The sequence below is a fragment of the Macaca nemestrina genome, chromosome 9 (assembly GCF_043159975.1).
Source record: "Macaca nemestrina isolate mMacNem1 chromosome 9, mMacNem.hap1, whole genome shotgun sequence".
NCBI classification, from domain to species: domain Eukaryota; kingdom Metazoa; phylum Chordata; class Mammalia; order Primates; family Cercopithecidae; genus Macaca; species Macaca nemestrina.
The window spans coordinates 36,194,453-36,221,279 of NC_092133.1; the positions used below are offsets into that span (position 1 = coordinate 36,194,453).

At 50.4% G+C, this 26,827-nt stretch overlaps 1 protein-coding gene across 2 annotated transcripts in view; it reads right to left on the reverse strand.

The window, feature by feature from the left end:
• Positions 1–1,190: 1,190 nt before the first annotated feature.
• LOC105478449 (ubiquitin domain containing 1) overlaps positions 1,191–26,827 on the reverse strand; it is a 64,475-nt gene continuing 38,838 nt past the window's right edge. For both annotated transcript variants that reach the window (XM_011735755.3, XM_011735754.3), the window contains 2 exons: positions 4,263–4,490; positions 1,191–2,256 (listed from right to left, as the gene is read on the reverse strand). In XM_011735755.3, coding sequence (XP_011734057.1) covers positions 1,871–2,256; positions 4,263–4,437 — 561 coding nt within the window. In that variant the 5' untranslated portion in view covers positions 4,438–4,490 and the 3' untranslated portion in view covers positions 1,191–1,870. The remainder of the gene's footprint in view (positions 2,257–4,262; positions 4,491–26,827) is intronic.

The following is a 26,827-nucleotide window of genomic DNA, read 5'->3' on the forward strand; positions in this document are numbered from 1 at the left end:
TCAGCCAGCTCTAGGAAGAGGGCCTGAAAACCAAACGTGGGGACCCAGGACAGTTCTGTACTCCCAGGCTGTCCTGCAGACAGACCCTGCTGGCTGTGAGGAGGGTCACACTCTACTTGTCCAGCCCAGGGCCGTGGTAGCAGAAAGGGCAGTTGTCTCCCTCTTTGATCACAGCTCACGCTGCCCTTAGGCTCTCCGGGGTCCCACATGCTCCCCAGTTAAGCACCACTGCATTTGGCTGGGTGACTTTTAGTCACGAACAAACCTTATCAAATCTGTCTCCTCCCTTGGTAAGTGCTCAGGGAACCTCTGCAGGGCTTACAGAGTCTTGCTTCAACAGAGGGGTCTCCGGAAAGCACTAAGACCAGCTGGCAAGGAGCAGCAGCTACTCTGGATCCTCCTGCCCTCCCAGGGTTTCCTTGCCAGGCCCAGACAGTGCTAGACTTCCCTGGCCAGGAGGCTGCCCATGCTCACTGAGAAGGAAAAATACTCACAACTGGAGCAAAATCAGATCTGTACTTGCTCAGTTCCACTGAGCTCACTGTGACTCAGGTTAACCTGCTAGGGAACTGCAGACACCTGGCCCTGTGCTTCTGTAAGGCTCACCTGGTTGGTGGCTGCTCTTAGCTAAATAGCCTTATATAAGATTCCCCTCTCTTCAGATACGCACACATTCCCCTAGGAAGCATGAGGAACTGGTTCCTTTTCCTCTCCGGTTCCCTTGCTGGGAATCTGACACAAACCTCTGACACATGATCTAAATCTGTCAGAGATTTTGCTTTAACATCACGATGGGTACAGTGTCTCCAAGGGCCGGAAGCGAGCCCCTCCTGCCACAGGAGCAGACCACCTTCCTGAGGTGCTGTCTTCGCCTTGCAAGCACTTTCACATCTGTCTTCCTGCGTAATCCTCCCAGCAACTGATGGAGGAGGCAGGGCAGGTAGCATGGCTCTGCTTTAAAGAAAAGCAAAGAGGGTTCAGAGGTTAAGTGGCTTTTCCTGAGGACTCATGAGGACGCCAGGGGAGCTGGGATCAGGGCCCAGAAGACTGGCAGTTCCAGGCTCACTCTGCTGGAGATGGCATGCCCAGAGCAGCTGGGGAGGCCAGGCATCCACCTGTTCCCATACCAGAACAGCTCCAGGAGCCCCACAGGGCTGCAGGAGAACTCAGTCAAATGCCAGGCAAGCGAGAAGGAGCAAAAGGCTTTATTGATAAATATGCAGATATGTCTGTCCACAGGGACCTGCTGTGGGGGCCATGACGAGGCTGCAGACCTCCCACTGCCTGGGTTATAGCCAGAACATGGCCCTGTGCAGACCCTGCCACGACAGCCCAGCCGTCCACCACCCGCCTCATCTCTGCCAATTGTGCTGGGGGCAGAGAGAGGCAGAGGCCCGCCTCAGGCTTCCCGAGCCCTGGGGCTCACGGGTGGTTCCCTCCCTTCCAAGAGAGTGGCACTGTGCCCAGGGGAGAGCCAGGGGATGGGGGCAGAGGAGGGAGACAGCAGCTGCTTCAGACCCTGAGCAGAAAACCGGAGTGAGCACAGCTGGCAGCACCAGATGACAGATCTGGGCTCCAGGGGCCTCCTGGCTGGCCCTTGTGGCTCGAACCTGCTGCGGGAGAGAGGCAGGGTGAGGGCCCCATTCGCCTTTTCTCTGACAAGGTTGCAAGGCCTGTGTGTGGCCACCTGCTCCCTGGGTACCGGGAACTGGTGGCACGTAGTGCCCTGAAAGGCAGGGTCCCTTCACAGCTCGCCCATCAGCCAAACTGAGGGGAGGGCCCCTGCAGAAAATGACAGTACTGGAAGGCAGCAGCAGGGCAGAGGCCTAGTGCTCCAGGCGGGGCCTCTTCCCAGGGGTCCGTGGGCCCATCAGTCCTGGGGTGGTGGGGGCTGGTTGATGATGACCTGGATGACAAAATCTTTCTGGATCTTGGTCTCCTGGAGCCGTGTGCGGTCTGTGAGCAGCTTCCCGGAGAAGAACCACCGCTGCCACGATGGCTCGATGCCCTCCTGGGCATGCAGCTGCCTCTTGAGCTGCCCCACCGTGTCGGGCAGGCTGGCGCTGAGCCTCACGTCCTTGCCTGTGGACAGGCGCACCTTCAGCGGGAACTCACGGCGCACGCTGGGTGGGGGCTCGGGGGGCTCCAGGCTCTCCTCCTCCGTGTGCTCCAGGAGCAGGTTCACGGGCGGTGACAGGCAGTAGATGGGCAGCTGGTAGCGATTGCCCAGCTCATCGTAGCATTCACAGAGGGTGCCTACAGGAGAGGCAGGGCTGTCAGAATCAGCTTGGGGATCCACTATCATGGATTAAATGTTTGGGTTCCCCCAAATTCATATAGTGAAACTCTAACCCCCAGTGTGACTGTATTTCGACACAGGGCCTATAGAGAAATACTTAAAGTTAAATGAGGTCATAGGGTGGGGCCCTGACCCTCTGGTCTGCTGATCGGAAGGATGGTTCTTTTTTTTTTCTTTTGAGACAAGATCTCCCTATGTTGCCTAGGTTGATCTCGAACTCCTGGGCTCATGCAATCCTCCCACCTCAGCCTCCCGAGCAGCTGAGACTACAGGTGTGCTCCACTGCCCTGGCTTATAGTTCTTGTAGAGACACTAGAGCACTATCTCACTCTCCACTCACTCCCCATGTGAGGACACAGCAAGAAGGCAGCCACCTGCAAGCCAGCAAGAGAATCTTCACCAAAACCTGAACTGGCCAGCACCATGATGCCAGATTTCCCGGCCTCCAGAACTGTGGGAAATAAATGTCTCTTGATTAAGTCACCCAGCATGTGGTATTTTGTTACAGTAGCCTGAGCAGACTAATACACCTGCCATGGCCACCCCACAGTCAGATCTCCCTAGGACAGCCTGATGACTAGGTGTACAGGACTGGAGTCAGGAATACCTGAGCTGGCATCCCAGCTCCACCAGGTGCTGGCTTTTTCATCCTGGCATATTATTTTTCATTTCTTCACATGTGCCAGATGCTGGGGTTACAGGAATGAATGAAACAGCACAGCTCTGCTTTCCATGGGCCTTAGTGTCCTTACTGGTAAAATGTAATGCATGCAGAAATATGTTTATTGTCTCTTGAGCACCTACTAAGTGCTGGGACTGGACTAAATCATGTTATATGTATCTTGCTGAATCCTAATAATTATCTCCCCTTTACAGTTGTAAGACACTCAGGCTCTAAATTTGAGAAGCTCCTTGCTAAAGGCAACATAGTTAGGAAAGGGAAACATTCAGATTGAAACCCAGGTTTGTGACCAGGCACAGTGGTTCCCGCTTGTAATCCCAGCACTTTGGGAGGCCAAGGCGGGCGGATCACCTGAGGGTGGAAGTTCAAGACAAGCCTGACCAACAAGGAGAATCCCTGTCTCTACTAAAAATACAAAATTAGCTCGGCCTGGTGGCGCATGCCTGTAAACCCAGCTATTCAGGAGGCTGAGACAGGAGAATCACTTGAACCTGGGAGGCGGAGGTTGCAGTGAGCCAAGATCGCACCATTGCATTCCAGCCTGAGCAACAAGAGTGAAACTCCATCTCAAAAAAAAAGAAACTCAATTCTGTGATTCTAGAGCTCCACTGTTACCCTCTGCTTTACATGGCCCCATAAGGCTACTATGAACTTATGTGAGCTAATGCAGTGGAAGTTTCTAGATCAGTGTCCAGCACATAATGACCCAATAAAAGGTCAGTGCCTTTGGGAGGTCGAGGCCAGTGGATCACTTGAGCTCAGGAGTTTAAGACCAGCCTGGCCAACATGGTGAAACCCAGTCTCTATTAAAAATACAAAAATTAGCCAGGCGTGGTGGCACATGCCTGTAATCCCAGCTACTCAGGAGGCTGAGGCAGGAGAATTGCTTGAACTCAGGAGGTAAAGGTTGCAGTGGGCTGAGATCCCACCACTGCACTCCAGCCTAAGCGACAGAGTAAGACTCCATCTCAAAAAAAAATAATAAAAAATAAAATAAAGGTCAGTGCCTTGGATGTTCTAGGGTCCCAAAATGCATTTGTGACACTGCTTTACAAGTTTGTTGATGTCTTTCTGTCGTGTCATTAGGCAAGCACAGACTGTGTCTCATTTTCTCATTTTCCTTGTGTACCCACTCCTGGTCCATGCTCAGTAAGGGTTGCTTGAAGGAATGAACACGTGAGTAACCACCTGCCCCACCGCTCCACACCCCTCAACACCCTCAAACTGTGCTGGTGACCCCCGAGCTCCAGCGGGGATAAAGCCCTGGCCCTGTCCACTTACCATGAGGCAGGGTGATGCTGGCTCCATCCAGGATGGCCTGGGCCAGCTCGTGGTCGTTGGCTTCAGCAGCATAGGCGGCGGCCTTGAGGGCATCCCAGATCTCCTTGCGGCCCTCAAAGGCAGGCGCTGTGTCCCAGAACTCATCCCGTTTGCTCCGCAGCTGCCCGTCAGTCATGGGGTAGTCGCTCTTCCACTTGAGCCGCTCTTTCTTCAGGGGCTCATTGCGTCCTGGGCAGGACAGAAGGAGAGGCTCAGCATCTCTAAAGCTACCTGAGCTGCAACCTGCCCTCCCCCTCCCCTACCCTCCCAGGCCAGACCCTGAAACCCTGCTGCACTGGCTACTAAGTATTCAGGTCTCTGAAGCCCTTCCTAAATAGCAGGGAAGAGTCAGGAAACTTCACATAACCAACCTAGGGACATAAAATAATTGTGTCAGCAAAGCATATGCTACCATTGTTTTTGTTGCTTTTTTTTTTTTTGAGATGGAGTTTCACTCTTGTTGCCCAGGCTGGAGTGCAGTGGCATGATCTCAGCTCACTGCAACCTCTGACTCCCAGATTCAAGCGATTCTCCTGCCTCAGCCTCCTGAGTACCTGGGATTACAGATGCCCACCACCACACCTGGCTAATTTTTGTATTTTTAGTAGAGATGGGGTTTCACCATGTTGGTCAGGCTGGTCTGAAACTCCTGACCTTGTGATCCGCCCGCCTCGGCCTCCTGAGTGCTGGGATTACAGGCGTGATTGAATGAATGATCATGTGGGGCAGGGCACGGTGGCTCATGCCTGTAATCCCAGTGCTTTGGGAGGCAGTAGGATCGCTTGAGCCCGGCAGTTCTAGACCAGTCAGGGCAACATGGTAAAACCCTGTTTCTACAAAAAAATTTAAAAAAATTAGCCAGGCACGATGGCACGCTCCTGTAGTTCCAGTTACTACTTGGGAGGCTAACATGGGAGAAATCACTTGAGCCTGGGAGGTTGAGGCTGCAGTGAGCTGTGATGGTGCCACTGCACTCCTTCCTGGGCAATAGAGCGAGATCATGTCTCAAAAAAAAAAAAAAAAAAAATTATTAACAATTTTAACATCTTGTTACTAATGTCCCACTGTATAGTCACAAAGATTTTTTTTAAGAAATCGTAATCAACAAACTCCCCAAAAAATTCCTGCAGCATCTGACAAATAAAACAATTCTGTCAAATGTCATTTTTCTTGTTACCCAGCTCCAAGTGACCTCCAAGACAACTCCAAACCACAGTCAAGACTGAGGGCAGAGGCGTCTCTCAAAGGCTTTTGGAGGCTCAGTCATCTCAAAACTAAAGGCAGAGTGAGTCACAGGAGTGAGATGTGAAGCACTCTGCTTCCACTATAACTCAGGTCCTACGCCGAGAGGCAGAACTAAGGCTAGGGGCCACCACCAGATTGCTCCCACTGGCTGGGGCAAAAGGAAGAGAATAGCAGGCACTGACCTCCGCTGAGAAAGAATCCCAGGCAAGGCTTTATTTATATACACGATCCCATTTCATCCTTGCTTAGGCAGTAGGTATTACTATTGCTATTTCACAGGTGATAGGACAGATTTAGAGAGATTAAAGGACTTGCCCCAGGTCACACAGTGAGTGAGGGTTCCACCTCAGGTCTGACTAAATCCTGTAGTTCACCATCGGAATTCACAGTGTAGGGGCAGAAAACTCTAAAGCTGAACATTTAATTTAAAGTGTTCCTGGGGTGGTGAGGTGGCAGAAGGAAAGGCAAACCCTCTTTGGAGGAAAATAACTTCAAACCAGGCCTCTAAGAATTCCCAAGATAAAGTTCCAAGAAAAATAAATAAGGTAATAGTTTTTTTTAAAAAAATCTCAATATGCAAGGAAACAAGGCAGTACAAGCTTTACTGGCAAAAACAGCAGATGAAAGAATCAGATTTGCAAAGACTTTGGATAGATTATGAAATACTGAGTTAAGGGATGAGGGCCTTAAAAATATGAATAAGAGATTATAAAGAATGATCAAGGAGATTTAAAAAATGTTTAATTTTTGTGGGTACATAATATGTATAACCAATAAGATCTTAAAAGAACCATATAGAATTTCTAAAAATGAAAAATATAGGCCGGGCCCAGCGGCTCACACTTGTAATCCCAGCACTTTGGGAAGCCAAGGCAGACGGACTACTTGAGCCCAGGAATTCGAGACCAGCCTGGGCAATATGGCAAAAACCTGTCTCTACAAAAAATACAAAAAAATTAGTCGGGCATGGTGGCGTGCACCTGTAGACCCAGTTACTTGGGAGGCTGAGGTGGGAGGATCACCTGAGCCCAGAAAGGCTGACGCTGCAGTGAGTCATGATCACGCCACTGCACTCCAACTCCAGCCTGGGTGACAGAAACCCTGTCTCAAAAAAATAAAAAGAAAATAAAAATAGAAAAAGACAATATAATTGAGATTCCGACGTCTTTTTTCTTTCTGAGAGACAAGGTCACTCTGTTGCCCAGTCTGGAGTGTGGTGGTGTCATCATAGCTCACTGCAGCCTCAAACTTCTGGGCTCAAGGTATTCTTCCCCAGTAGCCTCCCAAGTAGTTGGGACTATATAGGGGACACTATGTCCTGCTAGGTCTAAAATTTTGAACTGAATTTCCAGAAGGATACAATAGGGAAAATGGGAATGAAGCAACATTCAAAGAAATCATGGAGATGTCCACTCCCCCTAAATTGATCTATAAATGTAATACAATTCCAATATAATTCCCGTCAGTTTTTTCCCAAGGAACCTGGCAAGCTGATTCTAAATTTTATATAGAAGAACAAAGATGCTCCTAGAAAAGAATCAGGTGGGAGAAGTTGCGCTGCCATGATCAGCATTAATTATAAAGCTACAGTTGGCACAGTACTGGAACAGGGACAGACTGTTGGACAAAAAAAAAGCCAAACCTGGTAAAATATTTGAAGAGATTTATTCTGAGCCAAATGTGAGGGCCATGACTTGTGATGCAGTCTCAGGAGGTTCTGGGAACATGTGCCCAAAGGGAGTTGGATTACAGCTTGGTTTTATATGTTTTAGGGAGACTGAAGACATCAGTCATTACATGTGAGATATACATTGGTTTGGTGTGGAAAGGAGGGACAACTTGAAGGGGTGGGGACTTAAAGGTCATAGGTGGATTTAAAGATGTTCTGGTTGGCAATTGGTTGAAAGAGTTATTATCTCAAGTCCTCAAATCAACAGAAAGGAATGTCTGGGTTAAGGTAAGGAGTTGTGGGCCAGGCGCGGTGGCTCACGCCTGTAATCCCATGCTTTGGGAGGCCAAGGTGGGTGGATCACCTGAGGTCAGGAGTTCAAGACCAGCCAGGCCAACATTGTGAAATCCCATCTCTACTAAAAATACAAAAATTAGCTGGGCGTGGTGGCAGGCACCTGTAATCCCAGCTACTCAGGAGGCTGAGGCAGGAGAATTGCTTGAACTTGGGAGGCGGAGGTTGCAGTGAGCCAAGATTGTGCCACTGCACTCCAGCCTGGACAACAAAAAGTGAAACTCTATCTCAAAAAAACAAACAAACAAACAAACAAAAAAAACGATAAAGAGTTGTGGAGACCAAGGTTCTTATTATGTAGATGAAGTTTCATAGGTGGCCGCCCTTAAGAGGCAATAGATGGCAAATGTTTCCTATTCAGACTTTTAACAGGTACTGGATTTTTAGCTAATCTCTTCAGGATCAGAAAAAGACCTGGAAAGGGAACGGGATTCTTTACAGAAAATGTAAACATACCCCATAAGAGACAGTTTTGCAGGGCCATTTCAAAATATGTTACAGTCCATTTGAAGGTACAGTCCATTTGAACTTTTATATGGATGCACTTTCTTACTTGGCCCCAACCTTGTCCCAGATACCAGCCCTCTAGGCAACTGTCTTCCAGTCCTCCAGCAGGCTAGACAGGAAATTCGCCAGGCTGCTAATCTTCTCTTGCCTACTCCAGATTCCCAGCCACATGAAGACACCCTAGCTGGACGATCAGTTCTTGTTAAGAATCTGACCCCTCAAACTCTACAACCTCGATGGACCAGACCCTACTTAGTCATCTATAGTACGTCAAATGCCATCCACCTGCAGGACCCTCCCCATTGGGTTCACTGTTCCAGAATAAAACTGTGTCCGTTGGACAGCCAGCCTGATCTCTCCTCTTCCTCCTGGAAGTCGCAAGTACTCACCCCTGCTTCCCTTAAACTCACCTGCATTCCTAAAGGATAACAGTAACCTTTATAAGCCTAACACATCCTTTCATTTTTATTAGGTCTCTTCTTCCTTACCCTACTCTTTACAATAGGCTTTATGCAATCACCACCCCCACAACTTGGATTGCACCCTGAAAACTTGTCATCCCTACTATCTTCTGTCTAGTCATACCCCTATTCGCCATTCTTAACTACTCGTAAATGCCCTGTCCCTGTTTACACTGCCAGTTTACACTATTCCTCCAAACCATCGTAGCGGCTGTCTCCTAGTACTATCCCTAATCTGCCACTCTTGACTCCCTCTTGGAGTGGATAGATGATCTTTGCTGACAGGGCACCCTCCAATATTTTCACCCTGATGAAGCCCTTTTTTCCACTTTTCTACTCACTCTTATCCTTGCCCCCATTCTCCAGTCACTCTTTACCTCTCCCTACCTATCTCCACCACACTATCAATCTCACTCACTCTCTCCTAGCCGTTTCTAATCCTTTAACAAACAATTACTGGCTTTGCATTTCTCTTTCCTCCAAAACCGCTGAGGCCTCGATTTACTCACTGCTGAAAAAGGAGGACTCTGTATATGTTTAAATGAAGAGTGTTGTTTTTACCCAAATCAATCTGGCCTGGTATATGACAACATAAAAAACTCAAGGATAGAGCCCAAAAACTCACCAACCAAGCAAATAATTATGCCGAATCCCCTTGGACACTCTAATTGGATGTCCTGGGTTCTCCCAATTCTTAGTCCTTTAATACCTGTTTTTCTCCTTTTATTTGGACCTTGTGTCTCTCATTTAGTTTCTCAATTCATACAAAACCACATCCAGGCCATCACTAATCATTCTATACGACAAATGCTCCTTCTAACAACCCCACAGTATTACCTCTTACCCCAAAATCTTTCTTCAGTTTAATGTCTCCCACTATAGGTTCCTACACTGCCCCAATCCCCTCGAAGCAGCCCTAAGAAACAGTGCCCATTCTCTCTCCACACCATCCCCCAAAATTTTCGCCGCCCCAACACTTCATTATCATTTTGTTTTGTTTTTCTTATTAATATAAGAAGACAGGAATGTCAGGCCTCTGAGCCCAAGCTAAGCCAGCATATCCCCTGTGACCTGCGTGTATACATCCAGATGGCCTGAAGCAACTGAAGATCCACAAAAGAAGTGAAAATAGCCAGTTCCTGCCTTAACTGATGACATTCCACCACTGTGATTTGTTCCTGCCCCACCCTAACTGATCAATTGACTTTGTGACAATACACCCTCCCTGCCCTTGAGAAGGTACTTTGTAATATCCTCCCCGCCCTTAAGAAGGTACTTTGTAATATTCTCCCCACTCTTGTGAATGTACTTTGCAAGATCCACCCCCTGCCCACAAAAAATTGCTCCTAACTCCACTGCCTATCCCAAACCTGTAAGAACTAATGATAATGCCACCAGCCTTTGGTGACGCTCTTTTCGGACTCAGCTCGCCTACACCCAGGTGATTAAAAAGCTTTATTGCTCAAACAAAGCCTGTTTGGTGGTCTCTTCACACGGATGCGCATGACGCTGAGTAGCTGGGATTACAGATGTGTACCACCACACCTCACTAATTTTTGTATTTGTAGTAGAAACAGGGTTTCACCACGTTGCCAGGTTAGTCTCGAACTCATGACCTCAGGTGATCCACCCGCCTCAGCCTCCCAAAGTGCTGGGATTACAGACATGAGCCACCACGCCTGGACTGTTTTAATGTTAATGCTGGTCAGTTGTGCCTGAACTCCAAAGGGAGGAGAGTATAATGAGGCCTGACTCCCCTTCCCATCATGGCCTGGACTTGTTTTTCAGATTTCTTTGGAATCCCCTTGGCTGAGAAGATGGGTCCATTCAGCTGGTTGGAGGACTTAGAATTTTATTTTTGGTATACAAGACAAATGAGAACAGAGAGCCCAGAAACAGACCCAGGTGTGTACAGGAACTTGCTTGCAGTGAGAAGGAATATTCCTGTTGCAGGTTGGAGGGGAAGATGACTATGTGTAACAAATGATGCTGGGACTATGATGGAGACATGAACTGCAATCCCCACCTCATGCCAGCCACGAAAATCAAAACCAGGTTATCAAAGGCTCAAGTATGAGGGACAGAAAGGACACACTGAAGAAACTGAAGGTCACAATTTCATCCAGATATTTTTTATGAAGTTTAGCCTGGAGGTGTTTATGCCTTGACCAAGGAAGTTGCTCCATGTCATGATTTCTGGACTCCTTTTCTCTTTCATTATTTAGCAGGGATGATCCCCTAATAAGAGCTTTGATCCACCAGGAGTCACAGTAATTATACAGTGACTCCCTCAGGGACCCCTGGGTGTGGGACTTCTGCCTCTTCCCTAAACAGCTGTTTAGCTTCAATGGCATTTTAACTTCTTGAGCTGAATCTATAGTTTCCCTGCCTTCCTTCCTCTTTTCCAGATGTCACTTCTTACTGGTCTCTGTCTATCTGCTGCTCCTAACATGGGGAGAGGGCAGGCCCAGCTCATGGGCCACTCCTAATCTGCTGAGGGCTGAGAAAGGGCACAGCCAAGCTTGTCAGCACTGTCTACAAGAGAGGCTTCCCACAGAAGAAAGAGACCAGGCTTTGTGACATTTAAAAATGTTCACTGTTCAGCCAGCATGGTGGCTGACACCTATAATCCCAGCACTTTGGGAAGCTGAGGTGGGAGGATCACTTAAGGCCAGGAAGTCACAATCAGCCTGGGCAACAAAGCAAGACCCCTCGTCTCTACAAAAAATAAAAAAAATTAGCCGGGCGCGGTGGCAATGACCTGTAGTCCCAGCTACTCGGGAGGCTGAGGTGGGAGGGTCGCTTGAGCTCAGGAGGTCAAGGCTGCAGTGAGTTATGACTGCACTACTGCACGCCAGCCTGGGTGACAGAGTGAGACCCTGTCTCATAAATAAATAAATAAATAAATGGCCGGGCACAGTGGCTCATGCAGGTAATCCAGGCACTTTGGGAGGCCAAGGCAGGTGGATCGCTTGAGTCCAGGAGTTCGAGACCAGCCTGGTCAACATGGAGAAACCTTGTCTCTACTAAAAATATAGGCATGGTGGCAGGCGCCTGTAATCCCAGATATTCAGGAGGTGAGGCAGAAGAATCGCTTGAACCCCAGAGACGGAGGTTGCAGTGAGCTGAGATCATGTCACTGTACTCCAGCCTGGGTGACAGAGTAAGATTCTGTCTCAAAAACAACAACAACAACAACAACAACAACAAAACCCCAAAACAAAAACAAACAAAATCAAATGTTCACCTTTGGGCTCTGTGCCTGACAAGTGAGGTACTAGACTGTGACACAAGGACACCTGAGCTGTAACTGTGCCCATGCATCTCATTTTCTCTTGAGAAGACTAAAGAACTGACCTTTAAAATAAACAAAGCTCCATGGTGGCCCCTTTCAAAGTCATCACCTCAGGAGGCCACACACGTGCCTGAAGGATGCTGCTTGGCTCACAAACCTCCTGAGCTCCCCCAGAGTAGCCTTCAGGGTCGTCTCCCTGCTACACAACAGCAGACAGCTTTGCTAGCCGTCATTTCTATGCTTCTCCCCCGCTGACAGTCACACTGTGAGTGAGCCTCTCCAAGTATTAACAGTGCCTAATTAATGCAGTGAACCAGGATACAGCGGTGACAAACTCTTCACCCTCCAGGTAGGACCTCTGTGGCTGAAAATCTTAGAATGGTGGGTGAGGGGCAGGGGGCAGGCAGGGTTAATGTAAGCTGAGCCCCAGGAGTCCAGCCATTGCCTTCTCAGTCATCACTGCACCTCAGAGCCAGCAGAGGGCAGCCGCACCACCTCTGGACTGGTATTGGCTCTCTTCATCAGTGGGTCAAACGCTGCACAAAAATAACTCACCAAGTTCTCCAGGCCCAAAGTTAAGCATGTATAGGAGACATGCCCAGACGTTTGCAGCCCTACACACGGGTGCTTACAATCTTAGCCACGGATACAGACAAACACAGAAAAGGAAGTTTTTCATCTAAGCATATGAACAAGTTGATGATGAACATATTAATTTCATTTACTTAAAAAGATATTGGCTGGCCATGGTAGCTCACGCCTGTAATCTCAGCACTTTTGGAGGCCGGGGCAGGTGGATCACCTGAAGTCAGGAGTTTGAGACCAGCCTGACCAACGTGGCGAAACCTCATCTCTACTAAAAATACAAAAATTAGCCAGGCATGGTGGCACATGCCTGTAATCCCAGCTACTCAGGAGGCTGAGGCAGGAGAACTGCCTGAACCTGGGAGGCAGAGGTTGCAGTGAGCTGAGATCGTGCCATTGCACTCCAGCCTGGGAAACAAGAGTGAAACTCCATCTCGAAAAGTCAAAAACAAAAACAAAAAGATACTGTATGGAGTCAAAAAAGTTGGGCAGTGGAAAGTGTGAACATTCATACGCTGCACAAATTGGTGCATGTCTCTGGGAGGGCATTTGTATGGTACTGAGAAACTTTAAAATGTTCATCCCTTTGGCTCAGCTATTTGATTTCCAATAATTTATTCTAAGAAAATAATCACAAGTGTGTGGTGAAGACTTATCTAGAAAGCTATTTAACTCGGCACGTTTTTAATAGGGAAAAGCTAGGAACAACCTAATTCACACGGCCAGGAGAAAGGCTACATAAAATATGGGCATCCTTTCGAAGCATCGGCAGCAGCCACTCTGTAATGGTGATGTAGGATGCTGAGTAACACGGGAAAATGTCCACAACACAGTGAAAAAAGGTCCCATACAGCAAGTGCACAGTGCTCCGGCTTTTAATTCAAAAAAAGTATGTATTGGCCAGGTGTGGTGGTTCATCCCTGTAATCCCAGAATTTTGGGAGGCCGAGGCAGGCAGATCACTTGAGGTCAGGAGTTCAAGACCAGCTGGGACAACATGGTAAAAACCCATCTCTACAAAAATTAGCCAGGCTTGGTGGTGGTGGGCGCCTGTAGTCCCAACTACTCGAGAGCTTGAGGCAGGAGAATCGCTTGAACCGAGGAGGCAGAGGTTGCAGTGAGCTAAGATTGCATCACTGCACTCCAGCCTGGGTCACAGAGCGAGACTGTGTCTCAAAAAAAAAAAAAAAAAAAAAAGTGTATAATTATTATTTTTTGTTTGTTTTTAGATGGGGTCTGGCTCTATCACTCAGGCCATGTCATCATAGCACACTGTAGCCTCAACCTCCTGGGCTCAAGTGATGCTTCCACCTCCGCCACCTGAGAAGCTGTGATTACAGGCATGCACCAACATGACTGGATAATTTAAAAAAATTTTTTTTGTAGAGATGGGGTCTCGCCATGTTGCCCAGGCTAGTCTCAAACTCCTGTCTTCAAGTGATCCTCCTTCCTCAGCCTCCCAAAGTGCTCAGCTGTATAATTATATATATTAAAAAGACAGGAGGGCCAAGCACAGTGGCTTGCACCTGTAACCCCAGCACTTTGGGAGACCGAGGTGGGAGGATGGTTTGAGCCCAGAAGGTCAAGGCTGCAGTGATGAGCTATAATTACACCATTATACTCCAGACTGGGCGACACAGTAAGACCTGGTCTTTAAAAGAGAAAAAAGGCTGGAACGATTTATATCAAAATGTAAACAGCGGTTATATTTCACTGGCAGTTACCGATTATTTCTTCTTGGTTTATATTTTCCAAGTTTTCTACAATAAGAACTTATTACTTTAATAATAAGAATAATACCATAAAAGTTGTTAATTAGGAAAGAGGATACTTGGAGTTCTGGGGCACAGCCATGGAAAAGTGGGAAGAGTTTGGGGAGCCGACGGTGGTGGTGACTTGCTAAGCCCATGCCCTGTAGGATATCAGTTACTGACAGCCCCCCGAGGCTTTGTCCAGGGCCAGGAAGGCTCTGCTGGTTTCAGCAGCAGGAGCATTTAGTAGCTTCTACTTACATCTCCACCTGTCCTAGATAAGCTTCAGGTCAAAGACAGAGTAACAGAAATGGTTCCTGTCCTTAATGAAGCTGACAAAGGCATACAACCTGCACAGGGAGGCCACAGGGCAACACACATACAAAAAGCATGCGTTTCCACGATTGTGCTGGGCGGAGGACAGCAACAGACATTTTTTGTTTGTTTAAACTTCTTTTTTTTTTTTTTTTTAATAGAGAGGGGGGTCTCCCTATGTTGCCCAGGCTGCTCTTGAACTCCTGGGCTCAAGGGATCCTCCTGTCTCAACCTCCTGAAGTGCTAGGATTACAGGTGTGAGCCACCATGCCCCGCCAACATTTGTGATTGAAAAGAAAATGTACATGTCTGCGTACAGAGGCAAAGGCTGGGGTCCCAAAGGGTGGCTGAAATCTCCCGTATTAGGATCTCCTCGGGTGCTGGTTCAAAATCCAGATTCTCAGGGCCCACCTCACACCCATGGAACCAGTTACAGGGGCTGGGCTGGGGTATGTATTTGATCTGACTTAAGAACCTATCTGTAGGCCGGGCGCGGTGGCTCAAGCCTGTAATCCCAGCACTTTGGGAGGCCGAGACGGGCGGATCACAAGGTCAGGAGATCGAGACCATCCTGGCTAAAACGGTGAAACCCCGTCTCTACTAAAAAATACAAAAAAATTAGCCGGGCGAGGTGGTGGGTGCCTGTAGTCCCAGCTACTCGGGAGGCTGAGGCAGGAGAATGGCGTGAACCTGGGAGGCGGAGCTTGCAGTGAGCCGAGATCGCGCCACTGCACTCCAGCCTGGGTGACAGAGCGAGACTCCGTCTCCAAAAAAAAAAAAGAACCTATCTGTAAACACAGCAACACAGGAGTGGAAATGGCAGGCCCAGCCCCATACCTTAACATCAACAGTTCAACACATGGTCTCCAGAGCTGCTGCCGAGAGCTGATTTGGAGAGGGAAGAGGGAAGAGAGCAAGAGGGCACCACGTCTGGGCTGGAGGAGGATAATGATGGTGGACGCGGTGGTTTGGCCTCGATAATGAATGGTGTCTGGTGATGCCACCCCCAAGGGAGGGCACCGAAAGGAGAGTGGGAGACAGAACATTAAAGGTCCTCTCCAAGTTGCCCAGAGCTGGTGCGCATCTGAGTGTGTATGCATGTGTGGGTGTACTCCCACCACTCAATTCACACCGCTGAACTCAGGATGGCTACACAGAAGAGGAGATTCCAAAACCACAAGGAAGGATGGCAGACCCTGGCTGAATAGATCCCACTGCCTCACACAGTGCCTGGCCCAGCGCGGTTCTCAGCAAGTATCTGCTGAATTGAGAAAGGAGCTGACCAAGGCGCCGTGAGCAGGTGGGGAGGGGTGGAGGAGTTACGGCTCACTGCAGCAGCAGGGAGGCAGGCGAAAGCAGGGAAGAGGTCTGCAGGGGAGTGGCCCCTCCTTCACTTATTGATCTCACACCCCAGATTATTCTTGTGACTTCAGGGACTGGAATAAGTGAGCCACTGGGATGTGACACCAAATCTGAGATCAGCCAAGGGGAGCAGAGATTTCCCCAGTCAGGCCACCCAAGCCAGGAGACAGCCCTATTTATACCTGCGGCAATCCCCAAGCTGTTCCACACTCAGTTACCAAGTTCTGTCCCCAAGCCCTTACTCCAGGGATGGGGCCAACAGTGTCCTTCCCAGATGTACCGATTATGTGACAAGTCTGGGCTTGCTCTGGCTGGTGTGAGAGACAGGGCTCTCACACCGAACAAGAGGTGTGAGAGGAACAAGAGCCTCCTTGTCCCAACAGCCTGGCAGGCAAGGGCCCTCTGGCCAGGATACAGACTCGAATCTCTCCTTTCTCCCCTCCCACCCCAGCAGTCACAGGTGAAACACAGGTAGTATGAAGTGTCCCACCTGGCAGCGGGAAAAAGGGGTCAGGAAGAATACAGGGGCCAGAAGGATCAGCCCAGGCGGGGAGGGGCGAGCCAGGGGGTGTGGAGCCCAGGTAATCCCTTCAGGAAGTGTGATATTTATAGTCAGACTTAGCTGAGATGACCCTCAGAGCCTGGGTAACTTTTGAAGGGAAAGTGCTGGCCCAGCTCTGGTCAGCTGGAGCCTCCCACGCTCTGGGATTTGGTGGCCTCTTTACAGGCCTATGGGTCTTTCCTCCTCTCGGGCCCCAGCTCAGGGAGGGAAAGGGGTGGAGCCAGTTGCTAAGTGACGGGCCAGGCTTTCTAACGGGCATCTCTGAAGGCACAGTGGGTCCCAGGTGGCCCTAAGCAGAGCTGAAGGATCAAGGCAGGGTGGCACCCCTGAGGGCCCGATTCTCGGCTCTAGGATGATGCCCAGCCCACAGCAACGGAAATTCTCTGCGATGATCTTGTTTGTCTGCCTGAGGCTGAGACCTCCTCCAGTTCATCTTTTTGATCCTAGAGACAGGGTCAACGCCTGGCATACTGCACAGGCGAGTGAAATGGGAAGGCAGTTTAGGAAAAGGAGGAGGAGCTGGAGAGGGGAGGCGCAGATCAGATGGGAGAGTAGACAGAGCTGTCTGCAAGAAACCCCTGCAAAGGGGGAACAGAGGACTATGTTTTGTGAACAAGCTTCACTGAATAGGAAGAGGCAGGAAGAGAGGGGGTAGGTGGAGGTGGGAGTCCAGGAGGGACAAAACCAGTCACTGAAGTAGGTGTACAGTGAAGAAACCTGCTGGAGGAGGTGGGCCCGGATCCTCTGTGGATCCTCTGTGGCCACGGGAGAGACAAAAGTGCAGCCAAGAGAAACAGACCTACCCAAGGCCTCAGTGTGCGGGCAGCCACAGATATGGACAAGGGGGCACACAAGCGTGAGGAGACAGGGTGTGCTTTCATGGTGCTGCACACAACGTACACATTCAGAGGGTTGGCCACCCGGCTGGGCTCAGGCAGAGCAGGCCTTTTTCTGCTCTCTGGCCCGTGAGTCCAGCCTGGGGGCCCTGGCCACATCTGGCCAGGCTGGGAGAAGGGTGGCCTCCCAGAGCTGGGCACTGACCAGCCATCCCCCAACGCTTTTCCGGAGGAAAACTGGCCTATCTGATCTCCATTACAAACACAGCCCCCAAATCCTCAGGATCTAACTCTAGGGTTTTTGTTTAGTCTTTTTTTGAGACGGAGTCTCGCTCTGTTGCCCAGGCTGGAGTGCAGTGACAATCTCGGCTCACTGCAACCTCCACCTCCCAGGTTCAAGTGATTTTCCTGCCCCAGCCTCCCAAGTAGCTGGGATTACAGGCACGTGCCCCCATGGCTAATTTTTGTATTTTTAGTAGAGATGGGGTTTCGCCATGTTGGCCAGGCTGGTCTTAAACTCTTGGCCTCAAGTGATCCTTCTGCTTCGGCCTCCCAAAGTACTGGGATTACAGGCGTGAGCCACTGCGCCAGGCCTAACTCTGGGGTTCTATCCTGCCATGCAACTAACATGTTTTCTAAGGCTGCTTTGGAGAGAATACTGTATTTCGCAAGTGGAGTCAGACATAGGTGTTTGGGAAATTACCGCACTTCCCTTGTTTTAAGTACCTATGTCCCTTTCCTGTAGTCAACACACTCTCATCTTTGCCATGTACTGACGTGTTTGCTCTCAAGTGCAGCCAGAATCCTAGCTTGAACACGAGCAGTTCCAGTGTTAGCAGCTCTGGAGGGAACCCTGATTACATGTGCTTTCTGACAACCTGGATCATGGATAATTATGTATGTGTAAAGAGACACTGTAGCCTCTCTCTGCAACCTGGCTACTCACATGTGGGCTTCAGAGATGGACAGTGGGGGTTCTCTTTGGCTGCTGACCACCTTTGTGACCGTGGGTGGATGACCTCACCATCCTAAGATTTGGTGTTTCCATCTGGAAAAAGAGTAGGTAACTCCCACCTAATGGGACTGCTGTAAGGATTAAATGAGACCACTCTGCCCAGTGCTGAAAAGACAGTAGCTATTGTCATTGGTGACCAAGCCGAGTCAGTAATGCTTTTACCATTACACAATTAAAGGTTACTTTTTCTTTTTTCCATAAAGTTGCTGTGATTTTGAAAAATGAAAGCTGCAAGGCCGGGCGTGGTGGCTCACGCCTGTAATCCCAGCACCTGGGAGGCCAAGGCGGGTGGATAACCTGAGGTTAGGAATTCAAAACCAATCTGGCCAACATGGTGAAACCCTGTCTCTACTAAAAATACAAAAGGTAGCCAGGCGTGGCGGCGTATGCCTGTAGTTCCATTTACTCAGGAGACTGAGGCAGGAGAATCGTTTGAACCCAGGAAGCAGAGGTTGCAGTAAGCCGAGGTTGCGCGACTGCTCTCCAGCCTGGGCAACAGAGCAAGACTGTCTCAAAAAAAGAAAAGCAAGCTCCTGCTGCAGGGATGTCTCGGTCTTTATTTCGCAGCGCAGGAGAATGCAGGGGTTAAGTGAGGTCAAGCTCAACAGTGACAGAGAGTGGGCTTGATGGATGTCCGCCTCCTTGTGCTGGTTGCACAGCGTAGGGTCAGCACTTCTCCTGGGGCAGAAGGAGGAGGATGGCGGCTAATAAATAAAACAGGAACTCCCCAGAGGTTTCTAGAAAGGTCTCCTGTATCTGGCTGGCTCCCATTGCTACCTCAGGACTCCAGGAAGGGGAGGCAGGTCTTCTCAGTCACTGTGCTTTTCACTGCTGGACACAGCAGTCCAACCTCCCTCACTGCTGGCAAGGAGGAGGACCCAACGAGCACCGGCATGGCAGCCAGGTGCCTGGAAGCGAACGGCATAGACTGACTTCTGACACTGGGACTCCATCCCACTGGGTGTCAACTGCCACGAGCACTCAGACATGCACTCAGACATGCCCAAGGGGGCACGTTCCCCGAGTATGGCAGAGTCCTGAAGCTGGGAGTGACCTTGAAGTCCTCTGCCCTAGCCACTTTATTTTACAGACAAAGAAACCAAGGCTGAAAGGTGACGTGACTTGTCCCAGACCCGACAGCTGTTTCCCAAGAGAGAGAGACAGAGACGGTCAGAGAGAGAGAGAGAGAGAGAGAGAAAGAGAGAGCGTGCGTGTGTGTGTGTGTGTGTGGGTGTGAGTGGGTAGGTGGTGGCAGTGGGGTATGGTAAATTCTTTCTACCAAACCACTCCACCACTAGTGGAAGCTGAATTACAACTAGAATATGAAAATGTAGGAGCTGAACGCACAGCTCTGACGAATATGCCAATGGGAAAAGCAGCAAGGAAAACACGCAGCGGGAGCAACACGGGAGGAGCTACCAACCTCCCAGTGCCCATTACAGAGGAACGGAATCTAAGAGCGGAGCCCTCCCAGGACAGCTGGGCCAGTGCTATCCACACCTCACTGTGTGCCCCGGCCTCCTGTGAGGTTTTGTTTTTTTTTTTTTTTCTGAGACAGGGTCTCATTCTGTCACCCAGGCTGGAGTGCAGTGGGTAATGAGGCTCATTGCAGCCTCGATCTCCTAGACTCAAACAATCCTCCCACCTCAGCTTCCCCAGTAGCTGGGACTACAGGTATGCACCACCACATTCGGCTACTTCTTTTGATTTTCAGTACAGATCAGGTTTCACCATGTTGGCCAGGCTGGTCTCGAACTTCTGAACTCAAGTGATCCACCCACTTCAGCCTCCCAAAGTGCTGGGACTACAGGTGAGAGCCACCACGCCTGGCCCTCCTTTGGCTTCACAGAAACACACACCTGGACACCAGCTCAAGACTCTAATTCAGTATGGCTGGTTTGGAACTCAGTGATGGAGACCCACCTACTGCCCCACAGTCACCCCAGCTGGGGGACAATTCAGCCTCCGTGCACTTCCTGAGCTGAGGTGCTCCCTATGCCACAAAGAAGCCTATTCCACTGTTGGATGAATCTAATGATTAGAAAGTTAATGGTGGCTGGGTGTGGTGGCTCACGCCTGTAATCCCAACACTTTGGGAGGCCGAGGTGGGCGGATCTCTTGAGGTCAGGAGTTCGAGACCAGCCTGGCCAACATGGTGAAACCCCATCTCTACTAAAAATATAAAAATTAGCCGGGCATGGTGGCACATGCCTGTAGTCCCAGCTACTTTGGGGGCTAAGGTTGCAGTGAGCTGAGATTGTGCCACTGCATGCCAGACTAGGCAACGGTGAGACTCTGTCTCAAAAAAAAAAGGAGGTTAATAGTAATTATAGCTAACCTTTACTGAGCTACCTGGCAGGCCTAGAACAGAGACACACGGGCGCTGAAGGTATAGGTTCTGTCCTCAGGCAGACTTGGGCTTGAACATCAACTCCATCTTTTTTTTTTTTTTTTTTGAGACGGAGTCTCGCTCTGTCGCCCAGGCTGGAGTGCAGTGACTGGATCTCAGATCACTGCAAGCTCCGCCTCCCGGGTTTACGCCATTCTCCTGCCTCAGCCTCCCGAGTAGCTGGGACTACAGGCGCCCGCCACCTCGCCCGGCTAGTTTTTTGTATTTTTTTTAGTATAGACGGGGTTTCACCGTGTTAGCCAGGATGGTCTCGATCTTCTGACCTCATGATCCGCCCGTCTCGGCCTCCCAAAGTGCTGGGATTACAGGCGTGAGCCACCGCGCCCGGCCGCTTTTGTCATTATTATTATTATTATTATTTTTTTTTTTTTTTTTTTTGAGACGGAGTCTCGCTCTGTCACCCAGGCTGGAGTGCAGTGGCCGGATCTCAGCTCACTGCAAGCTCCGCCTCCCGGGTTTAGGCCATTCTCCTGCCTCAGCCTCCCGAGTAGCTGGGACTACAGGCGCCCGCCACCTCGCCCGGCTAGTTTTTTGTATTTCTTAATAGAGACGGGGTTTCACCGTGTTAGCCAGGATGGTCTCGATCTCCTGACCTCGTGATCCGCCCGTCTCGGCCTCCCAAAGTGCTGGGATTACAGGCTTGAGCCACCGCGCCCGGCCTTGTCATTATTATTAACATTATTATTTTGATCTGAAATCCATCGGCTCCACTCTCTGGAGTAACACTGAACAAGTTACAGCCTCTTCAGCAGAGTTATCTGACACTTTTCTGCTCTCCAGGCTGGAGACCCCCATTCCCTCCTACAGTTTCTCCAGATTCCTTTTTTGTTTGTTTTGAGACAGACTTTCTCTCTTGTCACCCAGGCTGAAGTGCAATGGTATGATCTCGGCTCACTGCAACCTCCGCCTCCCAGGTTCAAGCGATTCTCCTGCCTCAGCCTCCTGAGTAGCTGGGATTACAGGTGCCTGCCACCACACCCAGCTACTTTTGTATTTTAAATTTTTTTTTTAGTAGAGACGGGGTTTCACCATGTTGGCCAGGCTGGTCTTGAACTCCTGACCTCAGGTGATCTGCCTGCCTCAGCTTCTCAAAGTGCTGGGATTACAGCCATGAGCCCCTGAGCCGGCCTTTCTCCAGATTCTTTCCTGTCTCACTCATCCTTGTTTCAACTAACTTAACAGTCCAGCTGTGGCCCATCCAGCACCAGGCCCCACCGGGCTCCTGCATACTCCATCTGAGCACCAGCCCCCTGCTCCCGAGCAAACACTAGAGCAAATCTGCCCATAACTGTTGGGGCTGGAGCTACAAAGATCCCGTAATTTTCATAATTTCATAATTTTCACCCTGATTGTGGCTCCTAATTCTTGCAAGCCCTATAGTTCATTTAGTCCACACCCCAGCAACAGGCTCTAGGTTCCTTTCTTTCCGTCTTTCGGGTCTGTGTCTTCAGTGGGGTGAACTTGGGGTCAGAAGACCTGGGTCCATTTCCATCAGGACCTGCTGTGTGACCCAGGGCACAGGGCTTCATCTGTCCGAACACATCTGCCAAATGCGAATGCCACTCAGCAGTCTGGCTTACAGAAATGCCAAAATGCTCCAGGGAGTTTGTGTGAAGTGTGAAGTGCACGCACAGATGTCCAACATGCCCAGCCCTGGGAACCCCATCTTTTCAAGGCTCACCCGCTCCTTCATGTGGCAAGGCTCAGGACCACAACACTGGGTTTGTGGATCAACAGAGAAGCACGTTCATTCTCCTCCCAAGCCAGGCTAGGGCCATGCAGGCAGCTGCGCCTGACTCATCCCTTCCCCTTCCTCCTCCTTGGCCCGTGACTCACCAGCGCTGTCAGGCCGGCATCCTCCCTGGTTTCCTTCCCAAGCCATGCCTCAGGATGCAGGACTGAAGCCCTCTTCCCACCAGGCGCCCCGCCTCTCCCCACGTGTCTCTTCTGACCCTCGGGGTCCGCACTGCACTCTAGCATGACTGTTCCCTGGGTGTTGTGCTGTGTTTGCAACTTCAGTGTCACCTCTGGGAAGGCAGGCTCTTGAGAGGCATCCAGTGCAGTCCCCCAAAAACATGGTTGCCTGGAGCCTGCTCCCTGGGATTCTGACTTCCTTGCTCTGGAGTCTGGGAGCAGCAGAGATGTTTAAAAGCTCTCTAGGTGATTCCAGCACATGGCCAGGGCCGAGAAGTGACGATCTAGAACCAGGCTGCCCAGCGGCTGGCTGCTTTGGCTGGGTTTAATGAGGCCTCTGTGAGGGTTCTATGCCTGTCCTATGCCTGCCTGAGGCTGACCATATGGACAGCCCTTATAGCAAGGTTGGTCAAAAGGCAAGAAGGGGGTGGCTCAGGGGACCCTCTGTTTGGGAAAACCCAGCTGCCCTGCCCAGAGGATAATCCCACTTTATAGAAAGGAGAGGGCAAGCCAACCAGCCAAGAGCACGGGCTTTGGAGTCAGACAGCCCGGGACTGCTGCCCTCCTCTCCTTCCCAACAGGGAAGGCCTCTTCACCCTCCGCCTCCTGATTAAACTCAGGCTGGGGCCTGGTCTTTCCTGCCCAGTGTGGCCTGTGCCCAGACACCCTCTTTAGTGGGAACATGAAGGCCTCTTTCTCCAGGGCTGAGCTACAGCCCTCCAGATAGAAAATGAGCAGCTCCAAGGCAAGGGGATGAGTGGGAGAGCAGAGGGAGGGAGGTCCTGTTTCCTAAGAAACCCCCCACTCCCTCCCCAGCTGCTCTGGGCACGAAGAAGGGAAAAACCTGACTCATCAGTGCTGGTGTGATTCACAGGCCAACAAAACTGACTTGCCAGACTGCTTGGGAGGGGAATCTGCTGCTGCCACTATAACCTGGGGCTGTGGGCAGGTAAAGTCCATCCCTCCATCCCTCTGGATGCTAGAGGACGCATCCTTCCTGACGCATCCTTCCCACTGCCAGATGCAGGGCCTGGGTAGTGGGCCTGGCTGTGCCACCACCCTCAGCCTGGCCCCCACCCTGGAATAGCCACAGCTGCTTCAGGAACTTATTAGTGAGGGGCGGGGCTGGGAGAGAAGACAATTCAGAGGCTTTGGAACATAGAGAAGTGGCTTTAAGAATCAGAGAGGAGGCCGGGCGTGGTGGCTCATGCCTGTAATCCCAGCATTTTGGGAGGCCAAGGCGGGTGGATCACCTGAGGTCAGGAGTTCGAGACCAGCCTGGTAAACATGATGAAACCCCGTCTCTACTAAAAATACAAAAAATTAACTGGGTGTGGTAGGCGGGCGCCTGTAATCCCAGCTACTCAGGAGGCTGAGGCAGGAGAATCGCTTAAACTAGGGAGGTGGAGGTTTCAGGGAGCCGAGATCGTACCATTGTACTATAGCCTGGATGACAAGAGTTAAACTCCATCTCAAAAAAAAAAAAAAAAAAAAAAGAATCAGAGAGGACCGAGAGGACCTAGGTCTAACTCCCAGCTCCACGCCCTCACAGGTATGACCTGCAGCAGCTGAACCTCTGGATCAGTTTCCACATGCATAAAATGGGAGCAATAATATCCACCTAGAGGGGCTGCAGTAAGTAAGAAACCAGCGCTGTGTGGAGCACACAGTAGGAGCTTGAAAATGGTAGCACTTACTAGTTGTAGAAATACCAGTTTTAGGATTATAAAGAGATTCTTTTTTTTTTTTTTTTTGGAGACAGGGTCTTGCTCTGTCATCCAGGCTGGAGTGCAGTGGTGTGATCATAGCCCACTGCAGCCTTGACCTCCTGTGCTCAAGCAATCCTCCTGTCTCAGCCTCCCAAAGTAGTTGGGACTACAGGCATGTACCACCAGGGCTGGCCAATTTTTAAATTTTTTGTAGAGATGGGATCTGCCTGTGTTGCCCAGGCTGGTCTCAAATTCTTGGGCTCAAGCAATTTTCCTGCCTCAGCCTCCCAAAGTGCTGGGATTACAGGCATGAGCCACTGTGCCTGGTAAGAGATTTTTTTACATGCTTGATTTCATTTAATCCTTGTAACGACCCTGTCTGGCAAATATGACTACTCTCCTTCTACGGATGAGGATGCTGAGGCAATGACAGGAATCCAGGGACTGGTTTCAGGTCCTCTCACTCCCAGCCCACTGCCTGTTCCAGACCCCGTCATGCCTACCAACTCCCCAGGGCAGTGAGACCAACCCCTGTGGACGCACACGCAGCTGACAGGCAGAGAAGCAGCACTGCCTCCAGCCCAGGACACAAGGCCCTGCTGGCACCATTGGCCAGTCCTACCCTGCTGCCCACACAGCCTGGCTGGGGTCTAACCCACATGGTGTCTCCAGAAATTGACTCGGCAATGCCCATGTCTGCCTCCATGCCAGGCTGTGAACTCCTCAAGGCAGCAAGTGGTCTCCTTCGTGCTGACGTCTAGATGCCCAGCTCCTAGCCTGGAACCAGATAAGCAGTACCAGTGGGTTGCCAAAAGCCTCAGATTCCAGACCTCAGAGAGAACCCCGGCTCTGCCACTTATGTGCATGACTTAGGCATGTTATTCATCCTCCGAGAACCTCAGTTTCCGTATCTAGAAAATGGGGCTAATAACCACATCTTATAGGAGTACCATGAGCACTACGGTAATAAGAATGACACGAACAAGAACTGCTAATATTTATTAAGTGTGTATCATATGCCAGGCACTCTTCTAAACACTTCATATGTATTACATCATCTAATCCAAAGGTTACACAGTGGGCTGGCTCTGGAACTCCCATCCTGACCCCCACAAGATACTGCGTCTACTGAGTGTCAAGGGCCTGGTAGGTCGTAAGCGCTCAGAACATCGGAGGGAGTCTAGCCGATGCTCAGGAAGCAGTTCTAAGATGAATCAATGAATGAATCTCTTTCCATCTAATTCCATTTCTAGCACTTATTACCGAGTCCTATTCTGTGTATAGTCTATCTGAGTTATTTGAAGTTCCTGTGAAATACAAAGCAAAAACCCACAAAAAAGTGTGAAAAAACAAGACCTCAGTGAACAGAGCCTCCTTGCTCCCTCTACAGGAGGGTAACAGGATCCAGATTTCTGGAGGAGAGGCGATGATCCCAACCCTGGTGGTGCTATGCCCTTCCCCCTTCCTCCGAGAAGGTTCCAGATGGGAGGTGGCAGCCCCTCAGGAGAGGGGGCGGAAATGGTCAGAGGCTTTGCACCCAGCCCTCTGGGGGTGGTTGTGTGGAAGGGCCTCAGGGGCTGCACAGGCATCCCAGCTATTTGACTTGGCAATGCTTAAGGAGGTGGATCTGGAAGGAAGGGAGCTAACAGGGTGACGAGCTGCCTCTATGAGTTGGCCCTGGCATCTGCACAGGCAGCAGGGAGAGGCAGGGCCTCCTGTCTTCCCACACATCACATCCCCAGCTTCCCGCCAGGCCACAAGAGCAGGACCCCCAATTAAACACAGATAGGTTCTCCCCATACAGCCCCACTTCCCCCCATGCAAGCCATCCCCTCCCCCAAGAAAGGCTTGAGGGAGTAGGCAGGTAAGGCCTGTTTTGGGTGTTAACAACCAGTCTTGAACTTTTTTAAAAAACAGCAAAACTTTTTTTTGAGATGGGGCCTCTCTCTGTCACCCAGGCTGGAGTGCAGGGGCACAATCACAGCTCACTGCAGCCTCCACCTCCTGGGCTCAAGAGATCCTCCTACCTTAGCCTCTCGAGTAGCTGGGACCACGAGTGTGCATCACCACACCCAGCTAATTTTTAAATTTTTGTAGAGACAGGGTCTCTCCCTTTGTTGCCCACAGTGGTCTTGAACTCCTGGGGTCAAGTGATCCTCCCACCTTAGCCTCCTAAAGGGCTGGGATTCCAGGTGTGAGCCACTGCTCCCAGCCCAAAACTTTTTTCAAAGGTAGGGAAAGGCTTTAAAAGAAGCCTATCTGAGGCAGGTAAGGTGGAGCTGTTCGGGGTTGGGGTTGTTGTTCACCTGCCCATCCCTCCTGACACCTCCAGAAACCCCAGGATCCAGAGGTCACGTGAGCTTCAGCTCCTACCTGACACTGCCCATCCCAGGCCTCTCGGAGAAACCCACTTGTGCTGTCAGACAGCCTTCACCTCCTGGGCAGCACCCAACTTAGCTGCCTGAACTGGGACACCTCAGGCCCAGGACAACAGGAGCACGGCCAGGCATGCTCTAATGCACCATGTGACCTGGGCA